General features: G+C 32.4%; 1 protein-coding gene and 1 long non-coding RNA gene across 4 annotated transcripts; both read left to right on the top strand.

Annotated features, from left to right (window-relative positions):
* Positions 1-1,718: 1,718 nt before the first annotated feature.
* On the top strand, positions 1,719-5,182 carry LOC126771549 (uncharacterized). Of its 3 annotated transcripts, none has more exons than XR_007669549.1 (3): positions 1,719-2,170; positions 3,646-3,838; positions 4,409-5,182. It is a non-coding gene; the product is annotated as an uncharacterized LOC126771549 (long non-coding RNA). The 3 variants fall into 3 exon arrangements; XR_007669550.1 differs by lacking the exon at positions 1,719-2,170 and adding an exon at positions 3,125-3,186; XR_007669548.1 differs by lacking the exon at positions 1,719-2,170 and adding an exon at positions 3,152-3,286.
* Positions 5,183-6,648: 1,466 nt separating this feature from the next.
* Positions 6,649-14,463, top strand: LOC126771545 (uncharacterized). Its single transcript, XM_050491454.1, has 6 exons — positions 6,649-7,418; positions 7,729-7,810; positions 8,567-8,617; positions 11,799-11,879; positions 12,763-12,913; positions 14,166-14,463. The coding sequence occupies exons 2-6, from the start codon at positions 7,757-7,759 to the stop codon at positions 14,342-14,344; spliced, it is 516 nt and encodes a 171-aa protein (XP_050347411.1). The 5' UTR covers positions 6,649-7,418; positions 7,729-7,756; the 3' UTR covers positions 14,345-14,463.
* The last annotated feature ends 2,765 nt before the right edge of the window (positions 14,464-17,228 follow it).

Consider the following 17,228-nt stretch of genomic DNA (forward strand, 5'->3'; position numbering starts at 1 on the left):
GTAACATTGTCACAGACATTTGTTTAAAACTTTTTGAGAAGAATGAATCAGTCTTATATTATTTTTATGTAATTTGATATACTTTATTAGAGAACGTCATTGCAGCTAGTTAAGTATATCGTAATAGTGATAAAAGAGAAACTTTTTCAGTTTTAAATATTATACATAGAAATGTTGTGATCCAATTCAGTGTTGAAATGGTAATGTCATCGTGGAGTGGCACTTTAAATTTCCTCCATTACTCTTGTAATACTTTTGCCCACACCTTTTAAATAAAATGTTACAAGTTCAACTGGTGGTAGAGCTTTGTGCAAGCTCGTCTGGGTAGGTACCACCCACTCATCAGATATTCTACCGCAAAATAGCAGTACTTGTTATTGTTGTGTTCCGGTTTGAAGGGTGAGTGAGCCAGTGTAATTACAGGCACAAGGGATATAACATCTTAGTTCCCAAGGTTGGTGGCGCATTGGTGATGTAAGCGATGGTTAACATTTCTTACAATGCCAATGTCTAAGGGCGTTTGGTGACCACTTAGCATCAGGTGGCCCATATGCTCGTCCGCCTTCCTATTCTATAAAAAAAAAAAAGTGAACGTATGAAACAAACATTCACAAAAACTATACAGTTTGTTTTTATTTAAGGAATATTGAAATACCATCATCAGTCATTATATAAAATTACGTTTTATGAAAGGTAAAGTAAAAACTCTTTAAAATAAGACCGAACAGATATGTCGTCAAGAATGACGACTGACACACAACGTTCCAGGTCAATGAAGACACCGTCTACAGTCCAGTAAAATTTATATAGTCATAATAAAACTTAAAATGTTAATTATGATGTTACCTGGAAATAAGAAAAAATATCAAAAATGATATAAATATAAATAAATAAAAAATATTTTTCTTTTCAAGAAGCAAATAAACTATGCCTGTAACTAATATTGTTCCAAATTTAGCTCAAGTTTCAACACACCTGAACGAGACATAATTAGAGAAAACAAAAAAAAAACAATTAATTATGTTTATTATTACTGTTTGGATATTCGTATCTTTTTGATTAATTATAAAAAGTAATACATGTTATCTATACTAATATTATAAAGACGTAATTTTTGTATGTTGTTTGATGAATTAAAAACTACTAAACCGATTTTAAAAATTCTTAGACCTACATAAAGCTACATCATCAGCGAGTTATATAGGACCTATTTTATTTTTAAAAAATGAGCTTACGAAAATTGCAATAATGTAACCCAAGGTATCAATTTTTCCTCCAAAAGTCATTATTTGATATGCACTCTGATAACTATTGATGATACCTAAGATAATATATAAAATGTTTATAGTCTCTTCATTACCTATAATAGAGTATATATATCTAACTATTATAGTTATATCACAAAACCTGCTTATAGTTCAAATTAGTCAATAAAAACTCGGTGATCGAAAGATGATGACATATGATAGTAATTCTTACGCAATTAAATTGCTTCATAGTTAAGGTTGATTATGTTCATGTAAATTCCTCTTAAAAAAAAAAATTATTCAATTCAAAAATAAAAATTATTCAAATCGGACTTTTCTATTAGAAATTGAAACTGGTATAGTAATGAAAAAAATTTAAAAAATGCAGCGGTTTGAGCGAGCCACTGATATCGGCAGTGAATAGTACTGCGCTTAGTCTATTATTTACTTACACACATTTGGTTGTAAACTATTATTGAAACAGTTATAAAGTACGTTTGTATTTTTTTTATTATTACGAATTCTAATGCCAAACAGTAATAGAGCCAGTGTATAACAACAACAACAACAACAAGCGCATGTACAATGTACGATGAGAAGCTCAGACTAAATTATGGGAGTGTTTGTCGATGACTTTTGTCACCTTCCAGACCTGTCAGACACTTCCTGTACTGAGTTACCTATGCAATATCTCTGTAATCTGTATAATATCTGCCAGGATAGATAATAATTGTTCAACCCAGACAAAATCGGGGCGGGCTGCTATTTCATAATATAATCGACTTTAAATCGACTTTAAATTGTAAAATCCAAGAAGCAAGAAATAAAAGAGGAGAAGGTAAGTAAGTAAGCTCCAAACCTTCTCCTCAAAAAGAGGAGAGGAGGCCTTTAGCCCAGCAGTGGGACATTCACAGGCTGTTACGGTAAGAAATAAAATATTTTTTATAATAGTATCTTTAACTGACTGACTCGTTACTTTAGTGGCTAGTTAAGGCCGCAGACCCAGAGGTCCAATTCCCAGGAATTTAATAAATTTAATAAAATTCCTAATAAAAAGTGATTGGGATTTTCTGACAGAAAATTCTCAGTAGCAGCCCGGAGTCTGGAAGTTAGAAGTGTGTACGCTCCCGTGCCTCGGAAAACATGTTAAGCCGATGGAACTCTTTCCGGTCGAGTCGGATTGCCGTCCAATCGGATATGAGAGTTAGGGAATACAGAGTGCACCTGCGTTTGCGCACACACTTATGCACTATAATATGTCCTGCGCAGTTGGCTAATATCTCTTGAGATGGGCCACCATGGCCGAAATCGATCTGAAGGACGTTATTATTCTTATTATCTATAACTAAATGTTTAGTTACATTAACCGTTTTGTCGATCAAAATTTAATTTTAGGAACCTCATTATTATACTTATTTCAAACTGAAAAAAAAAACATTAAAACAAATAACGTTTATAAGGAGAGTGCCATAAGCATACTTTCTTAATTATTTTGTTAAAACGATAATTAAATAGTGCCAGCGCCCTGGGTACAATGCCACAGGACAATCTTTTAGACGGCGTGTTTTTTCTATAAATTTGTAATGTGTATTTTTTTTATTTTATTTTAGTTTCAGTTTACTCTTATAACATTTTTTATTAATTTAATTATGTTTGTTTAATTTTCTACATTTTTCTATTTATTTAAATAAATTAACATAATTATTTTTTTATAAAATAAAGCGTTTTAAATAAAAAATAAATTCATAAACCCTAACACATTTACAAATTTTTTTAAACTCTTTTATTTTTTAAATTGAAATACAAACAGATTTATGTGCCGTAACAGTATTGTTCATGTAATCCAGCTTGCAGCACCGAAACGAAACTTGATTAAAATTTTACATTGAATCGATAGTAAATAAATTAAATGATTCGCTTTTACACAACTGCGAAACGTGTAAAATTACTCTACCTACCTCTTATAGTGTGATATGTCATTCTTCAGAATCTTACAGATTTTTTTTTTATTTTCTGTGATTCGCCGAGATGGCCTAGTGGTAAGAACGCGTGAATCTTAACCGATGATCGTGGGTTCAAACCCGGGCAAGCACCACTGTATATTCATGTGCTTAATTTGTGTTTATAATTCATCTCGTGCTTGACGGTGAAGGAAAACATCGTAAGGAAACCTGCATGTGTCTAATTTTATTGAAATTCTGCCACATGTGTATTCTACCAACCCGCATTAGAGCAGCGTGGTGGAATAAGCTCCAAACCTTCTCAAAATGGAGAGGAGGCCTAAGCCCAGCAGTGGGACATTAACAGGCTATTACTACTACTGTACTTCTGTGATTTCTCAATAATCATTTTAAATACATGTCAAACCTAACTAATCAACCACTCAAACATTTTTTAGACCAGGCAGCTTGGAGTCTGGAAGTTGGAAGTGTATACATTCCCGTGAAGCACGGGAAAGTACGTAAAGCCATTGGTTCTGCGGCTGAACTCTTTCCGGTCGTTTCGGATTTGCCGAAATTACATAGTCAACTATACACGATTATTCCTAAATAGAAACTGACGAACAGAACTCCATTTTTATGAAATAACAGGTTTTACAATTACCATTTTTAACAGTTTTTTACACAGAAAATGTAAGCTTTTTCTAATATCTTAGAAAACTCTACTAATAAATACTCACCTGACAAAAATTTATATATCGCATTATATGTTTTGTTGTAAATCCTAAAATTGTATTTGTAAATGAAGATCAGACGTACAACAATGTAATGAATGATTGCTTTATACTTTTTAAAGTACTCACACAAATTAATTTAATAAATTAAGTGTTTGTACAATGAAACAGTAACAATAATTTATTATTCTACTATAATAACTGATCTTGGAAAATGTTATTAAATACATTAGATTAACTTTTTATTTATTACACTTATCTATAGTAATTGCCACTTATATTTTTATGATATTAGATACGTTATTTGGAAACACACTGTGCGGAAAATTATTTTCGGATATAATTTCCCATAAGGAGCAAATACGATTAATAAAGATTGCTGTTATTATACGAACGGTTAACGTCGGTATAAGATAACCAGATGAGTTTTGACATATCCAACACCTTTTTTTTACGCTGAAAAACTCATTACGCGTTTCCTCCACAGGAACAGTATGCGGTATGTGGGGCTAGCTGGTGTCCAAGGCACTTGTGCGCCCCGATCGTCGGATTACCCTATAAAAAAACCAGCGGTACCCTTTTCGTCTTAACGAGAAGTGCCACGAGATCGCTTGCGCATGTTACCGTGACACATATCCACACCTTTTTTCTTTTTTTATTGCTGGAAAAACGCGTTATGCGTTTCCCACGCGGGAATGTGAGGCTCGCCGGTTTCCAAGGCGCCGAGTGCTCCCCGAACATTGGAATACCCACTAAAAAACCAGCGGTACCCTTTCCGTCTTAACGAGGAACGCCACGGGATCGCTTTCGCATGCTACTGTGACGCTCTGACGACACATATCCGTTATTAACTAACTGGTTAAGGTGTGGATATGTGTCGTCAGAACATCATCGTCATCGTCGAAGATTTTAGGTTGGTGGCCAACCTAAAATCTTCAGGCTGAAATCGCCAAAGGCGCTACTACTTAATGAAAACACTTCTTTAATTTTCTTTAATAAAATCATGCAAAATGAATTAGTGACACTCCACGTGTATTGTGTATAATATATATTTCTTGGTGCTTAGGATTGTTTAATAGTTGTAATTCCGTCATCATTTGAAATCCTTTTAATTAAAATAACCGTTTGTGCAGATTGTTTTCAGAAACTAGACTAAGTTATAACAGTTATATGATTATTTTACTAAGATTATATAACATACAATATCTGTAGTCATCATTATATCGTATAAAATAAAAACAACTATTTTGTGGACTGATTGTCGAGTCATTTTATTTAAAAAAACACTAATCATTCAAAAATACAAAAATATATTTCTTCTTACTCTAATCTGTTTACAGGTGATCTGGTCGTATTTAAAATATCACTAAATATCATAATCACACAATACAATAACAGCTATCTAATGCAATTTCGTTTTCTTTTTATTATCTCTTATAATTAGACGCAATACTACAATATATTTTATTTCCTATAGTTATATATTTTTACATAATTATAAACATTTAATCCTAAGAAACGGTCTATTACTGTCTATACCTACTAAATATCGACAAAAAAGGCTTTCAAAAAATTTAATGTGGATCCCATTAACGTCCTCTTTGAGTAAAAGAGTCCGCACTGCACAAAAGATTTTCCTTACCCGTTACAAATTTGCCACTTAAGCACAATAATGAATCAGAGAACTGTCCTTTATCCATATCCTGTGCAATTCTTATTCAATTACCTGTTTTATTTTTTATCTATAAGCATTGACACATATAATTAACTGTATAATATTTAGATAAATAGATCTACCGGATTTTGACGAATATTTATCTTACGAGTAGCTTCACTCGACTCTAATAATAATGATCAGTTATAAAAAAATGCGTTGTTTTAGAAACAAGATTTTTCTGAAAAAACGCCTTCAGAAAAAAAATCATAGATCTATAGAATATATACAAGAATAGATCATTTAATATTATTAGATTAATGCTAGTATTCATTATGCGTGATTCCTAAATTTAACGAAAACGAGTATTGTGCATCAGTCCAATAGTTTTTAAGTTACAAATAACAACCTTTTAAAGTCGTTCCATAATTTGTTACAGCACATTCCATCGACCTCGAAACTTACGTTTTTTCTATTGACGCTTTTAAAATACAGGTCATAAATAATTCTACTATCCGTGAGAAATCTGAATCGTTTTTTAAATATATTAACCGGGCTTTACTCAAGTATGAAGTATAGCCGAGATGGCCTAGTGGTTAGAACGCGTGAATCTTAACCGATGATCGTGGGTTCAAACCCGGATAAGCACCACTGAATTTTCATGTGCTTAATTTGTGATTAAAATTCATCTCGTGCTTGACGGTGAAGGAAAACATCGTGAGGAAACCTGCATGTGTCTAATTTCATTGAAATTATGTGACATGTGTATTCTACCAACCCGCATTGGAGCAGCGTGGTGGAATAAGCTCTAAACCTTCTCCTCAAAAAGGGAGAGGAGGCCTTAGCCCAGCAGTGGCACATTAACAGGCTGTTACTGTTACCGTTACTCAAGTATGAATTCTCATTCATAGCAATGAGATCAAAAGTAAATTATACATAGGTACACGTCAAAAACTCATTACTTTCAAACGCTATTAACTACTAAATTGAACCGATAAATTTTAGTACCACATTTATTCGACATTAAATAAATTGAAATTCATCGATTTAACATCGACTCTGACCACCTACAATATTCAAGATTGCCTTGCAACGATTTATTGCCTTTCAACTAAACTTTGGCATAGAGACATACCAATTTCAAATGTTATATAAGTTATCTGTTGTGTTAAAAGTTTTTAGATATTCGATTTACTAAAAGAACACATATGTTCTGTATTATATAAGTAACAGCCTGACTACTGAGTCATGTCAGCACCTTATTATATACCTTGTTTGTGTTGTAGACAAGGTATTGTTTCGAAGTATTTATCCCTATTTCTAGACATATCCTTAATTCCTAAACCTAACCTTTAACCTTTATAACCTTCCTTGTCTTATTCCTAGCATTTTTCGGATTTTTTACAATTTTATTATATTAGTAGTATCATCAAATTCATTTACTTGGATCATTATAATAACCTATACATATATGTTATTTATACATTTAGACATAAACTCCCAGTTTTCGTCCGCAGCTTCGGCACGACGTGACAGGTAAATTACGTATCCTATGTCCTTCTCTTTACCCCAAGAAACTTGTATGCATAATTTCATGATGTTCGGTTAAATAGTTTAGACATCAAAACGCAACAAACAAACTAAGAAACTCACTTTCGTATTTACAATAATAATAAAGATAATGTCTACATAGTCGGAGATAAAATGGAAGTGGCAAGTATATTTCAAGCAAACTTTCATTATATGTTCTTGATAGCATCCCAAAAATGTTATATTGACTGTGGTTTTGGAACCTGGTCTTGGGAGTTACGGCCAGTCATACGACGCAGTTAAAATTCGTCCTGTAAGTATTGTAGTAATCAAAAATATCTACAGAAAAAAATAACTGATAATGATCTATCTGTCTTAAATACATCATAGTATCAAATAATATGTTTGAAAAAAGGGTAAGAAATAATTTTATTGGGCTTTGGTTCATGTTTCAAGCATTATTTACTTCGCACTTCATAACAGTCATATTATTTTTACAATGATCCATTAATAAAAAAAACCATTGAGAGAAATCTGCCTAAAAAAGAAATAGTACATAGTTTGCTTATCAGGTTTCGAATTTTTTGTGGTATTATTATTGTTCTATAATTTTACCGTTACAGGATACCGGAATGTACTTGAAAGCCGATTATGTTTATAGCATTCCGGGAGGGTGTGAGCGGAACCAATAACAATCTCGCAAATGTAATAATGCTATCATATTATTAAATTGCTTTGTTTCTACGAAAATATTTGTCAATATGTTCTCAATTACAGTGATTAAAACAATGTTTCACGATTTGTTTAGTAACGTAAAAGTAATGGTGGCTATATATTAAATGCAGCATCATTTAATATATAGCCACCATTACTTTATGTTTAAATAAAAGAAGCCGCTCAAATTATCAATGCAATAGAACCCAAAACAATGATTGTTAGAATGTTTGTCTGTTTGTTTATCTGTTTGTCTGTGCATTTGAGCACGCTAATCTTAGAAACAGCGTAACTGATGTGAGTGATTAAGTGCAGTTTTCACTAATGTATTGTGGCTTCACTTAAAATTTAGTGTTTGTTTTATTTCCATCGGCTTATAAATAAAAAAGTTATGTCAATTTAAATAATCACGTCGATCATTTATTCGATAAAAATGCTATAAAATAAATGAAAATTTATTTATAGCTGAAAATTTAGCTACCTATAAATGATAGTCTGTAAAATGATAATGATCAAAAGTTTAAAGAAACAAAACAAAGTTAAAAATGTACAATTTCAGAGGTTTACTAATTCAAATTAAGAATTCCAATGTAAGTTGATCTCAGATCTATACGATTAATTATTCGATCAATATATTAAATAGGGTTCAGCTTATGCTGGACATACGTCGTTTAAACGCGCCCACGCGTTTATGAAAGATACGCCGATTGCCACGCTGTTGCCTATATAGCATTGAACTATTTGCAGCGAACGCACGTATGTCGGAGAGGCACGGCGCTCCCTGGTAACAGGTATATGGTAAACCTCTGTCTGTATTCGTTTGTAATGTATTTTGTTAGGTTATGGTAGTAGCTTATTAAAAAAAACTACGCACGTACTACACACACATATATATTATACACATTTATTTTGTTTTTCGATACTACATTTTTAACTAGCTATTGCCCGCGGCTTCACTCGCGCGTAAGTATAGGTTTAAGTAAAGGATGAATGGTTGTATGTAAGTCTTTGATTTTAAAGTAAGAAGCTTAAATTGTCATTCTGGTTAAAAAAAATGTATATTACGGTATTTTTTCATCGTTGAACTTAAAGTAATGCCTGATTTTTGATATATTTTATAGTGACCTAAATGAGTTAAACGAAAATTTACTTTATACAAGTCTTCCGATCTACGATACTGTAACGCAGGTGCCCCCCTCATCCATTACGTTGTTAATGCTGTAAATGACCAAGAACACAAATATTTTTTCGTATTCAAAATATTCACATTAAACAATACTATTTAACACATTGAAAACTTTATGCATCTATAATTGTTTAGTTGAACGCGCTGGAACTGCTGGTTCGCACTGAAAAAATATTTTAGTGTTGGATAGCCCATTTACGAGGAAAGCTTATTATTTTTTAGATCATCCGTTTTATGCGCTGGGTAAACGGTTAAAGTTACACAACAACTATATCATGTATGTATGGAATCGTCCCTCTTGAAAAGTTCTAAAAAACGTCCGTAAGTCAACCTTAATAGATAGACATAGCATTAACCCCTGTAGTTCAGGTCTGCGTTGATGAAACAGTCAAGACACGTTACATGAATAGACTAAATGCTGTCAGTAAACTTTAAGATGCGAAGTAATCTTTCATATAAAAGTCAAACAAGTGCTTAAAATTTTATGCTTACAAAACAACTAACTACAAAGGGCATAAAATTAATATTAAAATGTATTTAATAATGTGTAAGCATAATACCAACATAATTAACATCAAATTTTTAATTTAAAATTTCCCAAACATTTACTAATATTTTATTTTAAAAATATTTTACCGACTTATTTTAGAAAATTTAGGCAATTATTATACAAAAAAAATAATCACTTAATGAGCTCTGAAATATCAAGAAAGTTTTGAGGACGGCGTGCAAAGTCGGTCATTAAAATATGTTTTTTCCAAACTCTCGATTGAAAAATTTAAATCATTCGGCCCCACTTGAAATTAATTACCAACTCAGGTCTAAATTGTCGTATATATCGTATCCCATAAATGTACCGTCTATCTTCACATATATGTTGGTCTACCTTTTGACCGATTAAATTTAAAGATGCTATTGTGAAAATGTGCAATTTTCAATTATTATTTATTGCGATTAGCAAATAATTAAAAGTTAAGTGATAATTTTATATAACTTTGATTATCACATTAGTCTCCATTAAACAACAACTAAGATGTATCCACATTCACTTAAAGGAACACGTAATTTCAAGCTAGCAATAAATTTGAGCCCATATTCACAAACACATCTCGATTCAATCTCTTACGCAGCGCATGAATTCTAATAAAATTGCTAAATTAATATCGAATTACACTCGTCGAACGCACTTGAATTCTGTCTTTATATATTTGTTAATTAAAAATGGCCGCGCACAAGCGCTCCATTGAAATGTAATTTGAGTCGATGTCTAAAGTGTTAACCTTAAAACAAACATAATAACTTTGAATAGTTAACTAAGTAATATTGATAATTTTCATATATATATATATATAGGCAAATTATTGATTGTTAAAATGTTTGTTTCCACTGGATTTTTTTTTATTTAATAGGAAGGCATATGGGCCACCTGATGGTAAGTGGTCACCAAACGCCCTTAGACATTGGCAAAATATAATTCTTAATTATTTATTAAGAATACAATCTTAGCTAAATTTTTTTAACTTAATATTAATCATGCATGTTTTACGTAATTATCTATTCCTATTTATATTTTCAGGTACTTTTAGACATACTCATAAATACTTTTTATTATTATAAATTAGAATTTCTTATTTCAAATATACAAGAAAATTTAAACATAATAATTTGGATTACGAAATTAGAGATGGTTGGGTGGGTATAGAATGACAGGACGTTTTGAATTTAATTAAATATTTGTGAACACATAAAAAAAGCAAAACCAAAAAGAGAAAATTATATCCTTATAAAGTCAGAAAGGATTGCTAGTTAAAAGTGAAGTAATTAATCATCATCTACCTATATATTAAGCCGCGAGGGTTATGCTAATGGATGAGTTTTTAAAATGTAATAATTTAAACATTAGTATAACAAAAGGTTCTCAGTACTAATCGTGTAGCTGTGACTCCAACAATGTCACCACCCGCGACACGTGTCAATACTTACATGAATGTTGCTAAAACACCAATAATAGACGTGTTTAGCAAAATTTTTATCATTATCGAGCTTACTCTCGGTACAAATCGATTACTTATTATGGGTATTAAAAAAAAAGTATATGTCTTACTAATATTAGCCTACTCTCTCAGTATACACATCATACTTTTATACTTTATAGTGCACAAATACAATTCATATATATTTCAATTGATCGTGGTAGCAGATTTTATTCAATACCTATTGTGCAACATTCTAGCTTTTATTCTCCAAGAGAAATTATTAAATTTTTACAATGAATTAAATAAATTTGACGAGGACATCGGATTTATAGTAACAAAAGCAGGAAATCGTAGAAGTCTACAAAATTATTTGCAAATTTTTGTTACAGTTATAATTAGTTTCACTTTCTATAGTGTTAGTAATAAGTTTAACATAAATAACATGTCGTTACTCATTTTGTTACCAATGAAGTTTTTACACTGTTTTGAGTTGCATTATTATGGCCACTTATTTATTCTAATTATTCCAAGGATTAAGTTAATCACTAATTATATAAGATTTTCATATCCAAATGAAAAAAATTGCGAAAAAGAAGTGACTAGTCGCAGAGATGAGAAATTTAATATTTTTAAAAAACAGATTAAAAAATATTCGAAAATAGAAATGAAGAGATTGATTATCTTTTACAATAGAATTATAATTATATTTGACTATTTATATGAATCCATTAAGTGGCAGGTATTTATCTTACTTTACATAAACTACTAATGTGTTCTGTTATACATACATTATAATAATAAGTTTTTTATTTTTCAGATGTTAATACTTATCGTCATAACTTTAATTATTGCATTAGATTTGGCTTTTAACATCGCAAAGAGCATTATTGTCGGTAAAGTGAGTACTACTATAAGGCACAAAATAAATATTTAATTATAAGTATATATAGTGGTATTTAAAAATATTATTTATTAAACAAAAATAATATTTGTTATTCTGATTATTTGTGGAGATGAAATAAGAACAGCCTTTGACAGAGTTTTGACTACAGAATTAGTGTCTTAATACCATTTTTTTATTTAATAGTATTAAAATCAAGCGTGTCGGGGTTTTCCGCGATGACGTCTCTAGAGCTGCTTAGTAGTTTTTTTACTTGTTGCAAAGTAAAATTAATTCAATTATTTTTTCACCTTAAAATACATAATCATTATTTGATCAAGATTAGTTATTTTTGAAATAAACCACTTTTTTGACTTGACTAAGTAACCCTTGAAGAGATCACAATTGATATTAGCCTTAACCTTTGTCAATTTTTTATAATGTCTTGACTAGAGACCGGATCACATGCATACACATATTTGCATATGAATTTGCATTTTTACCCCATTTTCAGCGGTCGCTGCATATTTAATTTATACTATCTTAGATCTAGTGATGACGCATCTCGCTATGTTTACTGCTTTCTTTTGTTTTGGTATGATAATTAATAACAGCTCAGATTTGCACTCTTTTTTCCCGTTTAGAATGTGCTAAATATGCAAATGCATATTCAAATAGGCAAATGCATATAAACCGGCCTCTATTTATAACCACGCTCGATTGAATTAAACTGTAATATATACGCGGCAAGTACGTGGCTCTAGCTTATTATCTTCGGTCATGGTTAAACTGCCGGCCTGTGATATTTAGCATACTTGAAATATGTGTTTATGACATATATATTTTTTTTAAATACATTTTAACATCTGTACAAGTCTATATATTAATCATTTATTTTCAGTACACGTTTTCATATTTCTCGGTGAATCTCTCGTTTTCACTGATTGAACTGTTGCCGTTATTAGTTCCTTGCATTTATGCTGAACAAGTCTGTGGCGAAGTGCGGATTCTCAAAGATCTTCTTTCTAGCAGACTATATGAGAATACGTTAGGTATGCATAAGTTTGCATTGTTGTTTATATAAGAGTATGTATTATACTATAGTCATATACACATAACTATGTGATAAGACTACTTCGTATAATCACATAATATACGTGGTCATAGTTACATATGTCTGTGATCAATAGTTACGCTAACAGTAACAGTAACAGCCTGTTAATGTCCCACTGCTGGGCTAAGGCCTCTTCAACACGCTGCTCCAACGCGGGTTGGTAGAATACACATGTGGCATATTTTCAATAAAATTAGACACATGCAGGTTTCGTCACGACGTTTTCCTTCACCGTCAAGCACGAGATGAATTATAAACACAAATTAAGCACATGAAAATTCAGTGGTGCTTGCTCGGGTTTGAACCCATGAACATCGGTTAAGATTCACGCGTTCTAACCACTTGGCGTAGGTACTAGGTTACGTTAAAAGATAATTCAAATTTAGAATCTCTAAGAAAGAAATGAAAACAATATTTTTTACACTTATTTCTTTTATTTGTGCCAAATTGTCAACTATGATTTTCTGAAACTTTAAGTTTAGTTCTACTAACATATTTTTACTTTAGGTTCTACTTATGATACTCATTTACAGGAAAATGAAGCTCCACTTCTGGAAATTAAATTTTGGAAATAGCGTCATTTAAATGCGTTATACCACAGAAAGGCAATTTTCTTTTACTAGTTAATACTTAATTCTAAACACCTGAATGAAATGTTACATGTCGCAAAGTACATTATCAAGATTGTAAAAGCATTCAACAAGTTTTGGCCGTCGTGGTGCAATATGCGTGATGCTCTATTAATAATAATAATAATGTCCTCCACAGAACTTAGCCAATTACGCAGGAGGTATTATAATACCTGCAGAAGTGTGTGCACACAGATACACACAATGCACACAGGTGCACTCTCTAGTCCCTAAATCTCATAATCCGATGGGATGGCAATCCGACACGACCGGAAAGACTTCAGGCGCAGAACCAACGGCTTTACGTGCTTTCCGAGGCACGGGAGTGTACACACTTCCAACTTCCAGACTCCGGGCTGCTACAGACAGAAAGACCAATAAGTTTTTATTGGCCCGACCTGGGAATTGAACCCAGGACCTCCGGGTGTACGGCCTTACATCAAGTCACTAGACCAACGAGGTAGTCAATGCTCTATTCCTCTATTATCGCCATAATTTATAGATACTACTTGTATCTTGTATAATTGATATTTTTAATATATATATTTTTCTGTATTTTAGACAAATCAAGCCGTAGTTCTGCTCGTTCGCTGCTAACTCTGATAGAAACTCGCAATCTGACATTTTCTCTCTTTCACATGTTTGATATTGACATCGCGCTACCCTTCAAGCTTCTGGGATTACTGCTTACATATTTGATTATAATGCTGCAGTTCGACAAAGTCATTAATCCGAACTGATCGACTAATGTATTCAATCATATATATTATAGTTTTATTGAGTAAATAAAAATGTATTATAACATTAAACGTTGATTATTCATACGCCAATTAATTTTTATTAGACGAATAAAATATACGATTTGTAATTTTCCATACAAAATCCGCAAATTAACAAAATACTTTTTTTAATAAAACTTAATTGGTGATTGAAAATTCGTTAAACTGTAAGTTAAATAAGTGCATTATTGTAAAATAAAATTGATTAAAAATGGCTATCATTTGTTTCCCTTGTTTTTATACACTGCATTTAGTGCTATATTGATAATTATGTAAAAACATATAAGAATCTTAATTATAACGAAATTTTCTCTATATGATTTTAAATCAATACTTCATATACTTTCCTTCACGTTCCTTAGTTAATATACAAATATCAAAAAGTTGTTAAAAAACAAGCATATTTTGACATTTCTAAATTAAGGATTTGGAACCTCGCCCTAAATGCGGTTTCTCTGTCATATCACTGCTTGACAAAGCATTGGCCGCCCACATAAAGCTCTCGTGGACTTGATCATATATTACATAATAAAACGTTTTTATTTGACCTAACAAACCTACTCTAGACAATTATATATTTGTTTTTGTTTTATGTTTATGTTTAAATATTTTCGGGTTAAAGAAACTTTATATCTCAGTAAGAATAATATTCACTTTCATGAGAACATAAGATAATATTTTACTCATAACCAATGAATTAAAAACACTGCTTCAATTTTATTCATATAAGTGTAGTGTAATAAAATAAGTGTAACACATATATAGAAATATTAAACAAAATGCCCTGTAGTAATAACATTAATGAAAACAATATAAACTTTTTAATCAAAATACAATAAATAACTGGAGACTACTAAATTAAACATTCCAGAATGTACGTTTAACGTTTACTTAAAGTTATCTCACAAGCAATTATCGAAAGCATAAAATATTCACATTTAATCACATTCCGGGTCAATGAGCTTTTTTTTACGATACGCGCACGAATGTGTAGATTTATTAAGGGAGTAAATCGTTAAAAGGTTTATGGTAATGTCTGATTTGATAAGTGCTTACTTCATTGCGTGTGTAGCCTTCATTCGAAAGAACTTCTAGTGCTCCTAAACTTCAGAAATAAATATTTTAGTCTTTAGACAACCTTTTATTATAAAAATAATATCAATTATATTATTATAAAATTATTATAGGCGTTAAAAATGTGTCTAATTTATTTTTAATATGGCGAAACGATTGATTTACAATCAAACGCCTACGACACATTCTGGACATATGAATTGCACATCCTATTATCGCACAACCATCATAATAGTGTATCGTAAGAAAATTTAAACATAAACGTAAATTAAGAAGTAGTATACTGTCCGTTAAGCCGTTCTAAGTTCATATATCACGTGACATATGTGGAAGGATCATTACACTCCCCCTTAAAGTTTCCAAAAAACTTGCTTAGCGGTTACTTACTTTATAAAATAAACTTATTTTCCAAATATCAGCTTTCTATACTTTAGTTCTAGCATTTCTAGTTTTGGCTATGCGTTGATAGTCAGTAAAGTCAAAAAATAAAAGTATAAAAGATTAACTCTTAAGCAATATTTATTTTAGAATAATTGTAAAAGTTCATTTTAAATTCTTTTATTACTTTAAATAAACAACAAGAATATTTTATTTATTCCGCAATATCAAATAATTACTAAATAGAAGTAACAAACATTAAATGATGGTTTTATTGATGTATTAAACGCTATGCCTCACACTTTTCATTTTTTAGAGTGCCTATGGTAACTTTTACGCTAATACAGCTTAAGCAATATTTTATGTGACTATACTAATCAGTCTGAGTTTATAAATGGAACGGAGGACCGTAATCCTTATCTCTAAGCTTGGAGCGCACATATTCGCCTACATAATTAGGAAATATCTATACATTTCAACATCGAACTAATAAATTTTTTAGTGTTATATACAAAAAAGGGAGCAATAAAATCATATCATATAGCAGGTACTGCGTCTGAAATGTGTACAGAAATAGATTAGACCCAAAAAATAATTTGATACCGTAAATAGTAGGCCCTCGCTAGCCGCGGACATAAGGCGAGATGCGATGCAGGAAACTGCACCTACGTATGCGCAGGCCACCCGCCCGGTTCCACCGAAAAATGCTGCAGTGGTACCCAAGCGCGTTCATCCGCTCCACTCCATCCAAGCCAGCTGCCTCAGTCGCACCGGCAACACCGATAGCTGGCTTATCGAATATCCCAACCGCGCCAGAGTTTCAACCACGGGAGGCCCAAGAGACGTCTTGGTCTACCGTGGTCAAGAGAGGAAAGAAGGGGAAGAAAGCTTCTCCGCCAGCCGAAATCTCCGCTCCAGTTATCTCAGCGGTGACAAAGACACAAGCGGCCAAGCCAAAGCTGACCGCCCCTCGAACCGCTGCAGTTATTGTCACTTGTCATTGAGAAATGGAGATGGCCTCGATCGATTGAGGGCCAGAACCACAGCGCCGGGTCTGGACGGGGTTCCAGGGCGTGTTCTGCGTGACGCCCTGGAACATCTAGGTGGGAGGCTTCGGGAACTGTTTGATGAATGTCTTTCCAGTGGGCAGTTTCCGAAGCTGTGGAAGGAGGGAAAGTTGGTTGCCGAAGGAGGGGCGTCCACTCGATTCTCCTTCGGCATATAGGCCAATTGTGCTGCTGAATGAGACGGGCAAGCTCTTTGAGAAGATCCTCGCTGCCCGTCTTATTCAGCACCTCAACGAGGTGGGGCCGGGTCTTTCAGAGGCTCAGTACGGGTTCAGGGAGGGTCGATCAACCATTGACGCCCTGGACGCCCTAAAGACCTGGACCAC

This window comes from Nymphalis io, chromosome 11 (genome assembly GCF_905147045.1).
Source record: "Nymphalis io chromosome 11, ilAglIoxx1.1, whole genome shotgun sequence".
NCBI lineage: Eukaryota > Metazoa > Arthropoda > Insecta > Lepidoptera > Nymphalidae > Nymphalis > Nymphalis io.